Source organism: Wasmannia auropunctata, unplaced genomic scaffold (assembly GCF_000956235.1).
Source record: "Wasmannia auropunctata unplaced genomic scaffold, wasmannia.A_1.0 LD335980.1, whole genome shotgun sequence".
Taxonomy (NCBI): Eukaryota; Metazoa; Arthropoda; class Insecta; order Hymenoptera; family Formicidae; genus Wasmannia; species Wasmannia auropunctata.
Genome location: NW_012026910.1, coordinates 27,246 through 45,115, shown reverse-complemented (window position 1 = coordinate 45,115; position 17,870 = coordinate 27,246). Strand labels below are relative to the sequence as shown.

Here is a 17,870-nt window from a genome sequence, read left to right as displayed (position 1 = left end):
GAGAGAGAGAGAGAGAGAGAGAGAGAGAACGTATGTATTTTCTTATTCTACAATAATTAATAAAAATCATGATTCAAGAAGAAAACGGTATATTATCATGCAATGTTTATGTCAATATATGATAAACTTAAATCTCTTATATGTAAAACATACTATATCGTGTTAATGCGATGATGGCAAAGTGAAAATACTCTCAACGAAACTATATTTTATAATTTCTCAACAAATCTAACAATGAAATTTTATTTCAGTGGGCAACCGAACGACACCCATCGTGAGTTAAAGGATCTGCAGTATATGGATCAGTCTCTGAGAACCGTCGCTACTCAACTCCTTAACGTTACAAATCCGGAGGATGTGATGACGGTGAATAACAAGGAACTCATTCAAGCCGATCTCAGCGTTGCGACTACGCCGAAATCCTCGGAGAAGAACAATGTTCCTACGTTGATAAGAGATGTTAGCTCGGAGATCAGCAATTTGGAGCCCGTGAGTTTCGGTAGGCCAATCAATTCCAAGTTCAGCTACTTCGAGACCGGCCATCCGGGCCAAGCGATGGCGATGACGGAGGAAGAGCTTGAACGAGAGATGAGTACGACGAGGCTGATTACCGCCTATAAAAATCACCCGACAACAACTACCGGCGGTATCTCCACTTGGATCCTGCTGAATCCGCCGTCGACAACCGTGAAGAGTGTAGAGATCGAGAAGTCGAAGACGCAGCAACCGTTCCAGACGGAGGTACGACTTACGGTGAGACCGAGCTCGACGATCGAAAAAGTCGAGACAATCTCGCAGCCTGAGAAGATCACGGAGAAGACCACGCCGCAGTTAACCCCCGTCATAACCACCGAGAAAGTGACCGTGATCACAAAGAAGCCAGCTGCGACGACAACGAAGAAAATCACGACTACCTCGAAACCAGAGAGAGTTACTCAGGATTCGGAAAAGGCAGAAACCTCATCGAGCACAACTCTGAAGGTGATCCGTACCACGACAACAAGCACCTCGACGACGACCGACGGGACAGCTACGTTGACGACTGTTCTCACGACGAAGAAGAGTCAACCGCCGCGAACCACTCCTAAGCCGAAAGTCACCACGCCGAGGCCAAATTCTAAGCCGACGACAATAAAATCGACGACTACGAAGCCGACGAGATCGAAGCCAACGAGGAAAACGACGATCAAGCCGGAAACGGTGAAGAACGAGACCTCCGCATCGACCGGTAAGATCGAGAAGGTGACGTTCAAACCGGTCCCGATCATCACGACTCCGCAGGACAAGCCGGAGATTACTGAGAAGCCGATGTTCGTCACAAAGATAAAAGCGTCGGTGCTCATGGACACTCAGAAGACTCCGACCACTGTACTCCCGGCTACCACCGCGAGTACCACCCTGAGCGTTGGTACCACGTACAAGTCGAATCTGTTGAGCGCGGATCTCGTGGAGGTACCGGTGAGGTCGAAGCCGATTGGCACGAAAGGGAACAATGTGCTGAAAGTGCAGCTGAAGAAGCCCGTGGACGAGACCACGCAGATCGAGATAGAGCCGATCAAAGTAAACGCGCCGATTCTAACGATCGAAAAGATCGACAAGAACAAGATGGGCGAAATCTTGGTGAAAGATACGGACGATCTTAGCAACTCCAAAATAGACCTCAAATTTGACTTCAATCCCGAATTGACCAAAATTAACGTAGAAACAAGAACGGAATCGTCCGCGACGCCATCGACAAGCATGATAGAGTCGATCACCTCGACGACGAAGCGGCCGAGGCACAACTCGAAGAGGAAGAAGAACAAGAATCGCAGGCGGAAGCCTGCCACGTCCTCGGCGCCAAGCTCGACGACACCCGCGATGATGCCTGTTCTATTGGAGACCAGCGAGAGCGTTACTGACTCCACCATCATGGACAACGCGGTCCAGGAATCGAAGATCGCGCCCGAGACAAAGGTCGGGGCAAACACGAAGACCAAGAAGAAGCAACCGCAGAAAGCGATCGGCACTCAGATCTACAATTTCCTCAGTCGTGAAGTGATGCCGAGCTTTGGCGTCATGTCGCTGGTAGGCTTGGGTCTCGGTCTCGCTTCATATTTCTTGTATCCCTTCGGCGGTACGATCACCCGAAGGAATTACGACGTGGAGCCGAACTACAAGTACAACATGGATGAATACGGCGGTAACTACGGGCAGAGCGAGGAGGAGATGTTGTCCAAGGTGTTCCAGGGTATGACGAATTACGAGAACAAGTATCCCGGGGCGAAAGATAACTACAACAATAACAACAACAATTACTATCATTATCAGCATTACGACGGCGCGTACGACACTCAAACGACGAAGAAAATCGAATCGAGATATCCGTCTGCAGTGTCTACTTCTCCCGTTTATAAAACCGCGGAGAATACCCAACCGGCGGTGAAGTATCGGAACACGGACTTCCGATATCCCGAAGTACAAACTACTCCGGTTTATTACGATCGCAAACGTCCGGATCTCACGGAGGAAGTCAGCGCGAGCTCGGCGGCGAATCGGCAATTCGTGGTCGGCAATGTACCCAAGGAGTATCCGTTCGATGTGAAAGTATCAAACTTGCCGGTGGACAGCAAGAAAGGCGTTGGTTACATGTCGACGGAGGTGGGACAGACGCAGTTCGAGCGGGATGTAGCGCAGGGCTTTGATTTCCCGAACGTGGCCGGTTTGCACGGTTACGGCCATCCGGGAGCATCGACTGTCCGACCGGACGATGGATACGAAGAGATTGAAATAACGCCGACAGCGGTGGCCGTCGAGCACGGGCCGCGATCCCTTAAGGTCAAACGCGCCGCCCTTAACGAGCCCGCGGGCGGTCGAAGGCGACGTTCGAAGAGGGAATCGGTAATACAAATAATACCATCGAAGCGCGAATTGGAAGAGGAGCGTAAAGAGGTGGAGGAGGAGGAGGATCTGAGCAACGAAATTCTGGATATCATCGACTCGGCTCTGCCGGGTGGCGGGGTGCCAACACACAAGACAAAAGGTAGCGGCGAGAACGAAGTGGAGGATCTCGAGGGGCAGAAAAGGAAGCAGCAGGAGGAAGCTAATACGCGCGCGAAGGAGTCCACGATGAAAACCATAAGACAAACGGAGGAAACGACGGAGATCCCGACGACCATGACCGTGGAAAAGACAGATGACGGCGGTACCAGCATCTCTTCGGAGAATTTCCCCGGTAAGGATACCACGCATCCCGCGAAAGATCCCGAAGTGACAACCGTCGAGTGGTTTGACAGCTCGACCACGAAAAAGCCCTCGGAGGGCTTCAGCCTTTTGAATTTCGTGAAGAAGGTGGCCGAGATCAAATTCAGACTGGGCCTGACGATTCTTAAGCACGCCAGCGAGGGCTTCGCGCGGTATCTGGGTCACGTGCAGAAGAGGATCAACGGCGAGGAATGAGGGGGGAAAAAACTCGGAGGAGCAGCGATGGAAGTTTTTAGCGTTGTGTGACGATACGCGTTTTCCAATTTCACGGCGTAACACGATGGACACGCGGTGGATAACGGCGACGGACGACACGACGGCGACCGTAATCCTGTAGTAACGGTAGTCGGGGAAACGCGAAGAAGCGGTGCCCCTCTCGACGTCTTCGCGGCGCCGATTCGAGACGCGATTTCATGGGCAATCATTTTTGTCCATCCGTAAACGATGCGATGCGATACGTTAGGCGATCGTCCTTTCACTTAGAAAGCTAAAACGACGAAGGGGAACACGGACTACTGTTACGATCACTAAACGCGCGGCGTCTCCTTCTTCAAGGTATCGCCGTTAAAACATTGCGGACGGGGACCGGACCTTCTTTCACAGGCTTTTTCTCGATGCTCGAGGGATCGACGATCGACGACGATGCTCTCAACAGTGTTTCGACATCGTTCGAAAAAAAAAACTTTATTCGATTAACACAAAGTGTCTTAACTTTAGTTTTTCGGGTCCTCGCACGGAATGCATCTCGACACGCGATATAAGATGCGTGATAAGATGCATTTCAGGAATAAAAATCGAAACCAGGACGATCGAGATAGCCGCGGGATTGGTGAGGGGTTTCGAGAGATTTCCCCCCCCCCCCTCTCTCTCTCTCTCTTTCTCTCTTTCACACACACAGGATCGATTGGATCTTTATTGAAAGTCGCTTTTTAATCTCTCTACAATTGTTTTGGTATATGCGCGCTGCTCTCTTACCCTCTCGCTGGAGGGCGAGCGAAGACATATGGTGGAGCCGATTATTGGGCAGCTTAATCATTACGTGTAAAGTACGCTATATATATATATACATATATATATAAAACTAAATAAATAAAACGAGTTGAACGAATAAATAAATAAATAGTTAAGTATGCAAAACTCTCTATGTAATACCCTGATATGCGCTATGTAAATAAATATTGGAGAATGTGAACATTTGTGTTTTTCTCACGCTAAAGTCATCAAGTGACATTGATTTTTTGAAGCCGCGATTATTCCGAAGTTGAATCTGTGAGAAAAACCGAACAGTCTAAAACGCTTAAATGCCGTTGGATTATAAACGAACACGAATTTACGGGGCGACGTAATTTAATTCGTTGCAGACGATACGCTCGGTTGCATCGCGGAATAAATCGAGAATTTAAGATTCGCCGACGATGTTTAGTCAAGCGTAAAATATAGGTAATAAATATTCATGTGGATGGCGGTAAAAGTCGGAACCTGTTACGTCTCCCTTTACACAATCGAAGCACTGTGTCAACGACAATTCAAATGCGGTAATCCAAAAAGATGAAAAAAGTAGCGCTTGGAAATTGTTTTTTTTTTTTCAGTGCAATTATGCTGAACTTCTTACCCCGAAGGTCGCGCTTAACTCTACTTACTACTAGAACAGCAACAGGTGATTCTAAATCGATCGTGCTTATACACTCGCCTGTATGTTAATGCATTGATTATTCAGAAACGTATTCAGTATTAATACGCTGTCTATAGTCTAACTGATTAATGTAACGCAATATCTTCGAAAATAGTTTGCGGAATGCATCACTTGACTTCGGATTCAATATGCGATTGAAACTTAGATTGAGGCTTATCTTTCTTCTGACTATCTTTTCATAGTTTGGCCTTCGCAATTGAAATAATTTTCGATAGACTTGAGAAATAAACTTTATATAAAAATACGATAACGTTAATAAATATTCCAATAATACTGTCATGTCATGCATATATCATTTTGTACGCTCAATTTAATTATTGATACGGACCAGACGGATATTCGGCGCGAAGCCAATTTCCGGCTGAATCATTTCCGTTTCCGGGCCCTCGGTGTTATGTCCTGCATCTCAACATTTAATTCGCACGTGTTGTGCGCGCGCGTTCCCTATCGTTCGCCATCCTAATGAGTTTCTTGGAACGAATTCTGCTATCTTAATTCCTACAGTCCTACTGGTCTCCTTAGTTGAACGTTATACTCCCTCGCGAACTTATGCAGGTCCACTTCGAGATCGTTGTTCATCAGTCTCAGATCTCTCTTTCGACGACCCAGCATCATCGGTATCATCATCGCCATCGTCGCCGGCAGCATACCTGTTGTTTCATGAATGGTATGATTATTAACAAAATTAAACAAATATATTAATATCTCGCAATTTAAATTCTCAAAACATATATTAAATTGGATTTAAGTGTATTTTTATTATGGAATTGTTCTTTGTTGACGTAATTAACGACTTTATTGTACGATAAAATAACATTAAATTCACAATATGACGTAATTAGAAATTTTAATAAAAACTTATGTATATATTTAATTTAAATTAAATACATATATTGTATACATATATTGTTATTTACATATTAACGATTTTTTTCACAAACTAAACATTCAATCTTCCACTAAATGCCAAAAGATTTTAAGTGCATTACTTTTAAATTTTTAATTTGAAATATAAATCTGTCAGACGATTCTGACAAGTGATTAATATATTTTTAAGTATATTTCAAGTTAATTTGTTACAGCCGTTACCTGCTCCGACGGCTGCTAGAACGGCTGAACTGGACGGTTGCGCGCTCAGGGTTGTGTGCCTGATCGGTCTTTTCTTCAGGATGTTCGGTATGGTCGTCAGCTTCTCCATCTCGTACTCCTTGCGGCTCTGCTCGACGCTCTTGAACGTCTTCTCGACTTCCAGAAGGCCTCCGTGGGACGTCGTCGTGTTCGTGCCGTTGATCGATGGCAACACCGTCAATCTGACCTAGGTAAACGAACTTTCATAAAGCGGCCGCCAATGATATTCCCTTAGATAAAGCATCACCTCCGCATCACTAACAATTATCTCTGTGAAATTAAATCATTCGGTAATTCGTATCGATAACAGTATCCCAGTACACCCCATGACATTTTAATTATTGTCGAATAAAGCCAAATTCGTCAAATTGAAGAAGAAAAACTGCCTGTCGCGAGGGAGAGGAGATACTTAATTAAAAGTTTAATTAAAATCAACTTTTAATCTCTCTTTGATCATCTAGCCTAACCTGGCGTTTCGATGTCATCACCGCTACCGGAGCTTCTTCAGCTCGTCTATCCTCGTTTCCGCGAACCGTCGTATTGATACTCTTGAATGGCTCCGCTGAGTTTATCGAGTCGAACTTGATCGATCTCTGCCTCGACTTGGAATATCCTCGGTTCGTCGACAAGAGAATCCACTGGCCGTCGCCGCTCGACGGATGACTCGGTGGATGATTGTTCACGTACTGATAATGCGAGAAATTCGGTCTCTCGGTGATCAGAGTTGGCCGAGGACGGTCCTCGTATCTGGACGGGTAATCATGCCAATTACTCCCGTCCCCCGCCTGGTCCTTCTCCGAATATCTATCAATAAATTGATACGAGGCGGTCTGCGGCCTACTGGACCAAGTACTGGGGAAGTTGGCCGGTCTGTCGTCCGTGATGATATCGCTGCTGGGACGATGAGGGTCATACTTGTTCCAGGACGGTCTCTCCGGCGGCCACTTCTGCGCCTGATTAGACGCGTCATCAGGGCGGTAAGGGGGACGTGAAATCGGCTTCTGCCACGGTTTCTCGTTACTCTCGGGCCAGTTGGGTTTTGGCTTGTCGTACCTGAGATACGATCGTTTGTTTTTTGCATTTGCCTGAAGCCGATATTTCGTCGAGAAGTGTAATATGTTATAAAGTAAACAACAGATATCCAATTAATATAGGAGAGTAACGCGATTTTTGTTTTAAAAAATTTTTTTGGTAACTATAAAAATTAAGTGTCAAGATTTTTATTAAAATATTATTTTCAATATTTTACTAAAATGTTATAAAATAAAATCGGTATTTTTTGTATATAAATTGGCTTTATTTATGTAAAGAAAATAAAAACGCAGAAGTGAAAAGTGAACAAATTTCTACGGGACTTTCTTGATATATTTCTTAATATTAATGTAGAGAGTAGCGTAAAACGAGATACACTTTGTAAAGAGCTTACACTTGTAAGAAAGAAAGTTTCGTTTCGATGCTAACAATAAATATCTCTCGTCATAATAACCACAAAACCCATTTTCAAATTGTACGTAAGACTGCGTAGCGAAAGGAAAATTAACGGTTGTGGTACTTACCACGGCTTGTTGTTTTCATAAGTGGGTCTGATGGTAAAATCGCTGGCCCATGGTTTCACGCTCGGTTTATCCCATGGCTTTATCTCTGGCCAAGGTCGTTGCGTGCTGGGATTGGCCTGCCACTTAGAAATTTTGCTCTTAGACCACGGAATTGCTTCCAGCGTCACCCAGCCGTTTCTGTCTTCGTAAGTGTTTGTACCGTAGTATTTGTTTCTCTTCAAGGTATCGTTTAACGCTTCGCTTAACTAAATCAGCAAAGATAATAAAAAATTAACTGACATATTCTTTATTATCTACAACAAATCACATAATAAATAACACCGCAAAATTTAAAATATTATTAAAGTTAAAAGTCCTTTTTGCCTTAATTTTCCCTTATGTTTTATTTGATCATTCAAAAGACAAAATATATCATTAATTATTTCTTATCTAAAATACGCTACTTACTTCATCCTCCGTTGAAGTAGCATTTGAGATCTGATCAAATCTTTCGCCCTGTTCGTGGATGGTCGTGGTTTCGGTGGTGTCACTGTCGATTTCAAGAACGAGAGGCTCCGCGGGTGGTTTCACAATTCTGAAGGGATACTTGAAATTCCTCTCGGTGGTGCTCTTAATTTTGCTCGCGTAATCCTCGAGGAACTTGTTGAGCACATCTGGATTGAAGGTCGAAGACTCGACAAAGGAATTTCTCCGATTGTACTGATCGCTCGATATCTCTTTGGTCATCCTCCCGTCGTCGGCTTGATGCTCGTTCCCCGCGTTATCGTACAAAGGGTTCGGTGTGATCGCTATCGGATCCTGGAGAATCCTCAAGTTGTCCGCCTTCGTTTTAAACATCTCGGATGCGTTCGTTCGCATTTTCACGAAGTACCTTGTGCTACCCCGCGAACCTCCTAGCGTCAAGATCGTCAGGAGCAGACATACCGCTCCTCTCGTCGTCATCTGAAACACGAAAAGCTTTATTTCATACATCTCTCAGAATTTTGTTAACAGAATTCTCACTTTTAGCTACTCATTTTATTATTTTGCAAGAAATTGTTTTCCAATTTTTTTTGTTCTTATGCAGCTTTATCTCTCACGCGAAGAAAAAGAATAAATATCGCGTATTAACAATTGCAAGAAAGTTACAATATTATTTTGAAGAAAGGCACCAAACATAACAATAGGACGGTTATAAAAAATTGATAAATAACCCGTGGAACCGCAACGAAGTCGTATTAGTCGCGTTAGAGTTTTAGAGAAACAGTTAGAGAATTACGATTCATTCGAGATCACTGTTATCCACCCGAACTCGAACGACCGCCTCGTGACTTCGCACGTCGTTTATTTGATTCTAAGGAATTCTACTGTGTGATTGCAACGCGACAGAGCGCTGAAGGAGGACGAATAATTCGCGTACACAACGCGTCGCACTGACCGTGTCGATATTACTCGTCCGAATCGCCTTCAATTACATGAACAAACGAGGCCCGTATGCCGCCGCTCGTCGTTTCGCCGGAGATCCGTTAGCAGGTACCTGCGCGCAACGTGCGCGGGGGCGTATGATAACGGAGCGACAGTAATAACAATAACAGCAATAAAACAACAGTAACAGCAACAACAATAATAACAACAACGACAACAGAGCGACGTTACGAATGCGGAAGTGGAGTACGGCGGCGGCCTCGACTCCTCAAGGTCCGAGATGGCTCTGTTGCCGAGACGTTGCCCTCGTTTGCTTTTAATCCAGATCCCCACTTCGTCGGTGCTTGGTCCATTTTGCATCTTCCTCCATTCCCCGTGGCCGTTGTGTTATTCCGTTCTTACCTCCTCGGCTTGGTCAACCTGGAGAACGGGCGCCACATTGTCTCTCCTTCTCGCCCGCGATTTCCGCGCCTGTCTCCTTCCCTCTTTTCACCTCGCGGCTTCTTCCTCTCGCTCTGGCCGTCATCCTACGCCGCGGTTACCCACGGGGTCTTTCTCCTTCCCCCTGGATAACGATCGTTCTTGGAACACAATGAACAACAATGGGAGGCGAGGTCAGTCATGCCAGCCACGATCGATGATCGATGGGATCGGGCCCATCACCGGCCTGACTGGCCTCCGACAAGTGAGCGATGTCTGTATTTTTGCGCGAAACACTGTTATGGAAGAAGTTACCGCGAGATACAGCGGTTTTTAAGGCATTCGCTTTTCTAACAGCTTTCTGGATGATTGAAATATAAGACATTTTATATTCTTGCACGAAGATATAAGTACTTATTTATTTCAGAATGCCTCCGCTTTCGCGTAAATTTCTGTAGGAATAACAAGCGACTAGATGACTAGAGTAAAACGATGGAGATGGAAAGTTCTCTCAAATGAGGCTGAAACATCTTTCTAATTCTGTTTACACATCGCAAATATCGTGATATGTTTAGATATTAACATATCCTAATTAGCTTTAGATCTTAGAATCGCAAAATGTTATATTCAAATTATCGCGCAGATATAATAGTTGCAATTAATTATAGTGTTATTATTTTTATATTTTTTTTAACTTTGAAAAATATATCGAAATTATTGAATATGTTACATATATATATTGCATTATTCAAATTACAAATTTATTTATTCGTCAGCTATAAAATTTTGTAACATTCCCATATTTTCTTTCGTCATAAATTACTAACATTTAACGTTTATTAACGAATCTCGGATCAATTCGCTTGTTAAAACAATCATTTCGACGAGTTATTTACAATACGCTTTCTCACTTATCAGCATCTCTAATCAGACACACTTATAACGTAGGAAAAAACCAGAGAGTAATTCAAGACGCTCATCTAATGCATCCGTTACGATCGTACGCAACCTGTCTTCGATCCCGCGGCGATTTTAATTGCCACTCGTTGATGAGATTGTTCATGCCGCCTAAGCGATAGCGAAGCGAGCGATCGTTTCGTGCAAACGAAGACGTCGCCGTGATTGACCGAGAAAACTGAAGTGGCGCGGAGCCGATCTCCGATCGTTCCGCGTGCGCGTCGCTTTACTTGTACTCGCATTGTCCTCCCCCTTCGCTTCCCGCGCGATTCGGCGAGAGTCTTGTACTTGCCGACGACGGACGACAACGATAATGAGAAACGGACTCAGGCCGTTTGTGTCACGCGCTAATTGCGACGCTTGTGACAATGAGGGTGACTACATGAGTCGGGCGACACGACGAGTCGTCTGCTTCTCTGCGGCGCGGCTCCGACCGGTGACAGTGTCATTTTCACGCGAGTTTTACCTTTTGTCAAATCGCTACTTTCACCGTTTAAACACGGCAGAACTCACGTTCTGACATGGGACACGTCGGTGGGTTGCTCTCTCTTCTAGCCGCGCGGCCTCCTCTAGGCGCGGCACCGCTGAGAAGTTTCGGCTGCCTCAGAGAGATCGCGCATGGGAATCTTTCAGGAATCTCAATCCTTTCGAGACCGATTTCTTACTTCGTTTGCCTATTCCTATACGATGCAGGTGTAAAACACGAACATGCATTTTATAGAAGAATTTATTCAAAGGAATACGCAGTTCTTCTTTTAGCTTCACAATCTAGTTTCCTCGAGTTTCCACTTATTGCAGAAATACATTGAAATAAAATATAGTCAACATTGATATCCATGTCCATCTGTATAATTCATAACGGTTATTTAAATTACTTTCATTATATGAATATATTAATACTATCTACACTATTCATACTGTATGAATCATACATATTCATGCAAGAATGTAAATATATAAAATTTATATTAATTAGAAGTTTTAATTCTCTTCTCTCTCTCTCTCTCTCTCTCTCTCTCTCTTTCTGTTTCTGTAATGAAGTATATGGATTTACTGATGAGACACTTAGTATTATTATCATTAAATAATTCTAACGCAATAATAATCTTTTTGAGATGAATAGGTATCATATTAACAACAAATAAAAGAAAAAAATTATTTATCTAATATATTATATTTATTAACTTCATATATTATATACATATTTGCGAATTCATTGCGCGTATACCACAATCGTACAGGAAATGATGTTTCTGGCTGAATGGCCGCACAATTAAGGACACGCCGGCATCACGCCGGCGTAAAGGACAAAGAAGGCCGTCGTTGATTTTCATGCTCGGCAAATCGCCGATTTGGCCTTCTTCGACGTGTAGTAGACGGAATCGGATCGGCGAACAAATTGTAGAATCGGCCGTTTACCGATTTTTGCGCTTTCGCGGCCCAGAAACCTCCGTCGTTCCTTTTTTTTCTTCTTCCTTTGCCCGTGCCTTCCTCTCTCACGTCGCCGATGGTGATTCCTGCTCGTCGCGCGAGTGAAACGCGTCTTAACAGTTTCCGTTTTACGAGCAGCTTCCGATTCTTCCGCCAGATTTTCACCGATCTAGGATTTTTTGTCTGGCGCCGACCCAGAAACGAACGATTTCTTTTCTCGTCTGTCGAGCAGCTATGCACTTCCACCGATTTCCGCTGTATCTCTGCGCATTTATCACATTACGTGTCATCCCAAATAAAATCAATAGACATGTCCACGTTGCGTCATCGTATATTTTACAATCAATCATCGTACATTCTTCATTTCCTGAAGTTTATTATCGACAGATCAAGAATTTGCATAGAAAGTCTTTATGTAAACTTAGTGTACAGTTAAGTTTGAATTGCAACATCTCTCTTTAAATATTCAAAAGCAATCAGCATATCAGTTTCAGTTTGTCTAACTGGTCAGTTGATAAATAACGGATCGATCTTTGCTACGTTGCAGGATCAAGATAATTACGTAAAATAGATTCTTCGTTCTCTCACTATGAATAAAAATGAAATGGCACGTTTTCGGAGACGCGATCTTTTTACTTCCGATTCCGGTTACAGTGCGGTCAGCTGGCCTACTCGAAACCGGAATTAGGTCGGCCTGGACACTTAACCGCGAAAATGGCTACGACAATGCTGAAGAAAGGGTAGAATGGTCTGCGACTGCAGCAAACGTCTACTTTCATTGCCGGTCATATCAGAGGCAGAGTTGCGATGAAGAGAAGAGATAGAAGATGAAGTGGAAGGGTGAAAAAGATACCGCGAGATCTAGCCTAGATGTTAGAGATCTACAATGACAGAAAGTTTTAAGGAAAGTGTTTATGTGGAGTTATTAGAGATAATTCGTATTCTTTTTCAGATAATTTCTTGAATATTTCAAATTAAATCATATATATATATATATATATATATATATATATATATAAAACAGGATATAAAAATGTTTATATATCTAAAGAAAGATTACACAAAGAAAAGAAAAATATATTATTAAAAAGATAATCTTCATTAATTTCACGTTTCATGAATTCTCCTCTTTGTTAAATTTTTAGCGTAAAATATTCGCTTCTGTTTTTAATAAATTGTCGATATTTTAACAAGGCGTTAATAAGAAATCATCTTCATACAAATATGAAGCTAATTGTACAAGACAAAGTTGTTTGAAAAAAATATAAAGCAGCTTGCATATAAAAAGTTATTTCTTTTTTTTGTGTAACATGAAAACTCTAAGATCGCGCATATAGAACATATCGGAATGACCTCGCCACGAAACAGGGTCAGACTCTCACCGCTCGGCGATAAAACTTGGCTTAGAAAGTCTTTTCACCCCTTCCGCTCATTATACTCGTGTTCCGTGAGCGTTAGAGCAAGTAACGTCTCGTATCTTACTTATGCAATTTAGCAGTCTGGTATGTTTCGCTCGTTTCCATTTTACTGTGTGCTATTGAATTTCTCTTCGGAGTTTTCTTTCATGAAATCGTACGAAATAAAAGCAGAAAAGCGATAACGTCCAATTCCTTCGATATATAATTCAGGCTCATTTACGAGTTACCGTTTTCCTGCAACGTTAAATTTTTCCGTTAAAAAATTCATAAATTAATTCTTATATCCCTTACAATTGTACTAAATCTAATATTTTACCTATAAAATTATAGTTCCAAGATCGAAAAGGATAAATGAACTCGAAGATATGAAGAAAGGCGAAAGAGATAGATAATAATCTCTCTGATTAATTGTCACTAATATATTTTAATTTTACGTGAAATTGCTTTCAAACACAAATGATCTTGCTTCGCCGCGGCGTATCATGTATTTACGCCATAATGCATCGGGGGTATCACGGCCGCGGCTGCTTGAACTAAACGTCGCAGCGCTCACTTTGTCAACAACAATTGGAGTGCGTACGACGATTGTGGCGGCGATTAAGAAATTATTCCCACGTTCACGCTTTTTAGAATACGCCCGTCGTTACTCCTTGTCTCTTTCGCGAGTTAAAGTCGCAGCACATCGCGCCAAATGCCTTAGTACGCGGACGTCTCGCAATGGAAATAACTGTTCACTGCGCCCGCTCGTCATCGCAGACGCACAAACATCATTCGCACTGATTGCCGACTTAATCGAACGAGAAACATGTGGTTGCGTAAGATCTCCATGTGTCGCTTCCTCCTGCCTCGTCTTATTCTGATCGTCGGTCTCGCGCTCGCGAGGACCCTCGAGGCGTCTGAAGAGACAAGCGAAACGAAAGTCACCCTCGAGGAGACTTCCTCGATATCGGATCAATACTCCGTTCACGAGACGACGACGCTCGCCTCGTCGTTATTAAGACCGGTCACCGACCGCGAATTAACGTCACCGACCGTCGGCGAAGCCCTCCCTCGAAACGATTCCGACGTCTTCAAGCCCAGCCGGCATTTGGGCGAGATCGAGCAACCGACCGTCCGGATGAGCCCCTTCAACAACGTGCAACCCGTGAGATTCGAGAACAACGTTCAGCTGGATGCGCGACGCGAACGGATTCAGAACGTCTTCCAGGACGCGTATCAGGGTGTCTCCAGTTTGCTGGACGTGGCGACGCGATCGAGCAGAATTAAATTCCCGGACGACGACGCGGTACAAACGTCAAACATCCGTCATTCCTTCAACGATCGAAAAACCGTTACGGAGAGTCCTAGATCGCAGTTCGAGGAAGGCACCGTCGGTCACGTGCTCGTCGATCAGACATTCTTCCAAAACGTCGAGAAGCCGGAGATGCAAGACATATTTGGGAAAACGACGACCGATCATCGAGCAACTGGTATTTACTACGACTCCTCGAGGTCACCGTACGTCTTCAGCTATTACGCCGATCAGAATCAGAATGCTTATCAGCCGACGTCGCAGGAGACCGCGATCGAGATGATGAAGAGACCAGAGAGTAACGGTGTCATGGTACTTCAGCAACACGAGTCAACCTACACGAGAAAGCGGAAATTCCCCTATCCGTTTTATCAACCGGATGGCGAATACCATGACGTGCAATATATGGAGGACCCACATCCGACTATGGCTTATCCGCGAGCGAGAAGGTGAGTAAATGCAACATTGATGTCGTTCTAAAAAAAGGTTCATAACATATATTCATAATGTCAAGGAGATAATATTAAACGTTATTTACATATCTGTCTTGGTCTCTGCAAGATAATAATTAATCTTTTTTTATATCTTTAATATAAAATTTATGCATTAATTGCGTTACGTAACGCGGCCAACCATATAAATATTGCTTCGAGTTTAATTTAAATATTACCATTTTTTAAATTGTATTTGTTTTACGATGCATATATACATGTCAAGGGAGAAAGAGAGAGCAAAAGAGAGAAAGAAAATGTAAGGAATATTATTCAATATCCATTAAATCCACGTAACTCAATAAGTAAAAAACTTTCTTCAAATGAATTTGTATTACGATCATTACTCTGCATATTTAAAGAGTGTGATCTTAAATTTATATTTCTTTAAGACATAAATGTAATACGTTACATAAATAAAATATTTTATATATTAAAAAATAATATTATAATTATATTTCTAAATTATATTTTATTATTTCTGACTATTTAATTAAGTTTTAATTCTTAGTTGTCTAATCTAACTCATGTAATTATCTCGAATTGCTTGTACAACGAATTTATAATGCGTTCCATCATTTGATGAAACAATTCATCTTTTTAACATTTACTCTTTCAAGAACGTTATTTTTTTCCAAATATGAAACCGGAATATATCGTTCACAGACCATTCCCTTGGAAGAAGGTCATTCATCTAATTGGTACTTTTCTGCCGCTGGGTCTGCTATTGGCGACGTTAAAGCCTAACGTCATACGGATCGACAACACGACAACGTAAGTCTCCTCTTCGCTATCTTTCTCCCCTTGCCTCTAACTCAAACATCCGCTTGTATTTTTAATCAAGGACGAATTCCATTAGCCAGCCCAACATCGTCCTCTCGAAGCTGCGGCACGCGGATCTACCGGTTGAACACAAACAGGCACGCATGTACGACGATCAATCGATCATTTGCGAGGAACGATCCATCTGCGAATTGATCTTGACCGGCGGTGAGCCACAGTCCAACATCCTGCAAAACGTCTTGTGGAACATAGCCACCAGGTAATCGACTTTTTCACAGGCGCATTTTCTCATATAATTCTGTCGCATTATCATGCCGACCGCGGTAAAATCCGTAATAATATAAAGAAAGATAAGAACACGCATTGTTTTTGCATTGACAGAACTCCGGACGACGTCGCAAAAAGAAATGGCCTTCGTGAGGTATTCAGCGCCGTCAGGAAGAAAGACTGTGCGGCGATCAGCTGTTAATGACTAGGAAGCCTGAGGATCATCATACAGGCGATCTCTCCTCCATGTCCGTTGATTTATGGCGTTAATGTTCGCACATTATGCAAATTTCACGGCTTTACGCGTGAAACAGCGAGAGTATAAAAATCGATGAAACATTGTGCTACATCAACTACATATAATATTTTACATATACTATATATATAATTTTATATATATACATATATAATATTATAATATAAGTATCAATAATATAGTAACATCGATTGCATATAACTATCGTATACAAAGATAATATCGAATTAGCAACATTATTTGAAATTAAGAAATCGTGTTTAAAAAGATTATTTTCACTTCATTTATTTCACGACGGTACATCTAGCTTTAATCATACGTAAAATTCTGTAGTTTAACGACACTTCTCAATAAAAGCATAATACTGTCAATATATAAAAAAAAAAACGATGATTTTTCATTTATGTCTCGCAACGATTGGTAAATCTTTTTCTTACTTTGGGTACAAATAACGTCACGCTCGGGACGCGAAAGTTTTCATAAAAGTAATGAATGAAGAGAGATGAAAACTGAGACTTAAAGAACGAAGCAAGTCCCGTGGCAAGTCGGAGGTATGTTATTCGGAAATTCGTTCCGCCCGTGCATCCGTGCCGACCTCGTCCTCGCAAGTGAAAGTAGTCGCAGGGTACAAAAGTAGGTCGGCGTTATTCTATGGCAGCGCTGCCCGAGAATTTACGGATGCAGCGGACTTTCGGACGACGAATAGGGGCTGGCCAATTATCCCGCACACAGGCCGTACATTACCGCTGACAATAATTACATGCGGCCAAGCAGCGACGAGGCACGCCGCGATTTTTAATTAACAAGCTGCCGGCGAGATTAAAACGGGTTAAAACGGATAATTTGATGGATTAACGAAACAACGGGCGCTTGACTTTAATCGATATTTACGTTTCACAAGTGTTATACATTTTACATTATTCACGTTACACCGAATATATTTGTACACTATTTTTTAAAAACAGACTCTTTGGCCGAAATTTGCAGTTTTTTTCTAAACAAATGTTGACATATTTTTCATTATTATCAAATAATAATTATATATTTTGCGTAATTAATTATTAATTATGCGATCAAAGGAAAAAGTGGCTTAAAGCAAATCGATTAAGCAAGGCATTAAGAGTTTCCTGATGAAATAATTTCGGAAGAGAGAATGAAACAATTGTACCTTTCGTTCAATTTTAAGCGAACTGTAATTTAACAGGACGTTAATTTGAGACTTAGATATAAAGATGTATAATGCTAATAACTAGAAAGTCGCAATAAATGACGATCTCTCCCGACATTTTCACTAAGGAAAGAAATGACACCGAATTCGTCAAAGAATCTGAGAAAATAATACCTTAGAAATAGAACACTGGAATTATTACTTCGGTCTATATTTAGTTATTGAAAGAATCCGCGTGATGCTTGAATCCGTTTCCGTTGCCCGCGTGATGTAAATGTAAGATTCAGTTTGTCGGAGAACGTAACATAAAATTATATTGCAACTTTTAATCGCGCGATGTTATATAACATGTAGAACGTATTAC

General features: G+C 42.4%; 3 protein-coding genes across 4 annotated transcripts in view; 2 read left to right on the top strand and 1 right to left on the bottom strand.

Moving 5' to 3' along the window:
• Window positions 1-3,607, top strand: part of LOC105454604 — a 15,446-nt gene extending 11,839 nt beyond the window's left edge. Inside the window, exon 4 of the mRNA XM_011697324.1 lies at window positions 252-3,607. Coding sequence (XP_011695626.1) covers window positions 252-3,438 — 3,187 coding nt within the window. The 3' untranslated portion in view covers window positions 3,439-3,607. The remainder of the gene's footprint in view (window positions 1-251) is intronic.
• A 1,568-nt stretch (window positions 3,608-5,175) lies between these two features.
• LOC105454601 overlaps window positions 5,176-17,870 on the bottom strand; it is a 29,711-nt gene continuing 17,016 nt past the window's right edge. The window contains exons 2-6 of the mRNA XM_011697319.1: window positions 8,068-8,562; window positions 7,621-7,865; window positions 6,532-7,117; window positions 6,026-6,251; window positions 5,176-5,586 (exon numbers count right to left, since the gene is read on the bottom strand). Coding sequence (XP_011695621.1) covers window positions 5,435-5,586; window positions 6,026-6,251; window positions 6,532-7,117; window positions 7,621-7,865; window positions 8,068-8,562 — 1,704 coding nt within the window. The 3' untranslated portion in view covers window positions 5,176-5,434. The remainder of the gene's footprint in view (window positions 5,587-6,025; window positions 6,252-6,531; window positions 7,118-7,620; window positions 7,866-8,067; window positions 8,563-17,870) is intronic.
• LOC105454602 lies at window positions 13,928-16,484 on the top strand. 2 transcript variants are annotated; one of them, XM_011697322.1, is made up of 4 exons: window positions 13,928-14,990; window positions 15,699-15,806; window positions 15,892-16,074; window positions 16,197-16,484. In XM_011697322.1, exons 1-4 carry the CDS (start codon window positions 14,056-14,058, stop codon window positions 16,282-16,284), a joined length of 1,314 nt encoding a protein of 437 aa, XP_011695624.1. In that variant the 5' UTR covers window positions 13,928-14,055; the 3' UTR covers window positions 16,285-16,484. The 2 variants fall into 2 exon arrangements, with proteins under 2 accessions (XP_011695624.1, XP_011695622.1); XM_011697320.1 differs by having other exon boundaries at window positions 15,877-16,074.

Bases quoted from the DNA above. Each gene is read 5' to 3' on its own strand.
- LOC105454602 (XM_011697320.1), top strand. From the start codon at position 14,056: ATGTGGTTGCGTAAGATCTCCATGTGTCGCTTCCTCCTGCCTCGTCTT. The intron at 14,991-15,698 runs GTGAGTAAATGC...TATCGTTCACAG, and splicing joins GCTTATCCGCGAGCGAGAAG to ACCATTCCCTTGGAAGAAGG. The intron at 15,807-15,876 runs GTAAGTCTCCTC...TTTTTAATCAAG, and splicing joins CGGATCGACAACACGACAAC to GACGAATTCCATTAGCCAGC.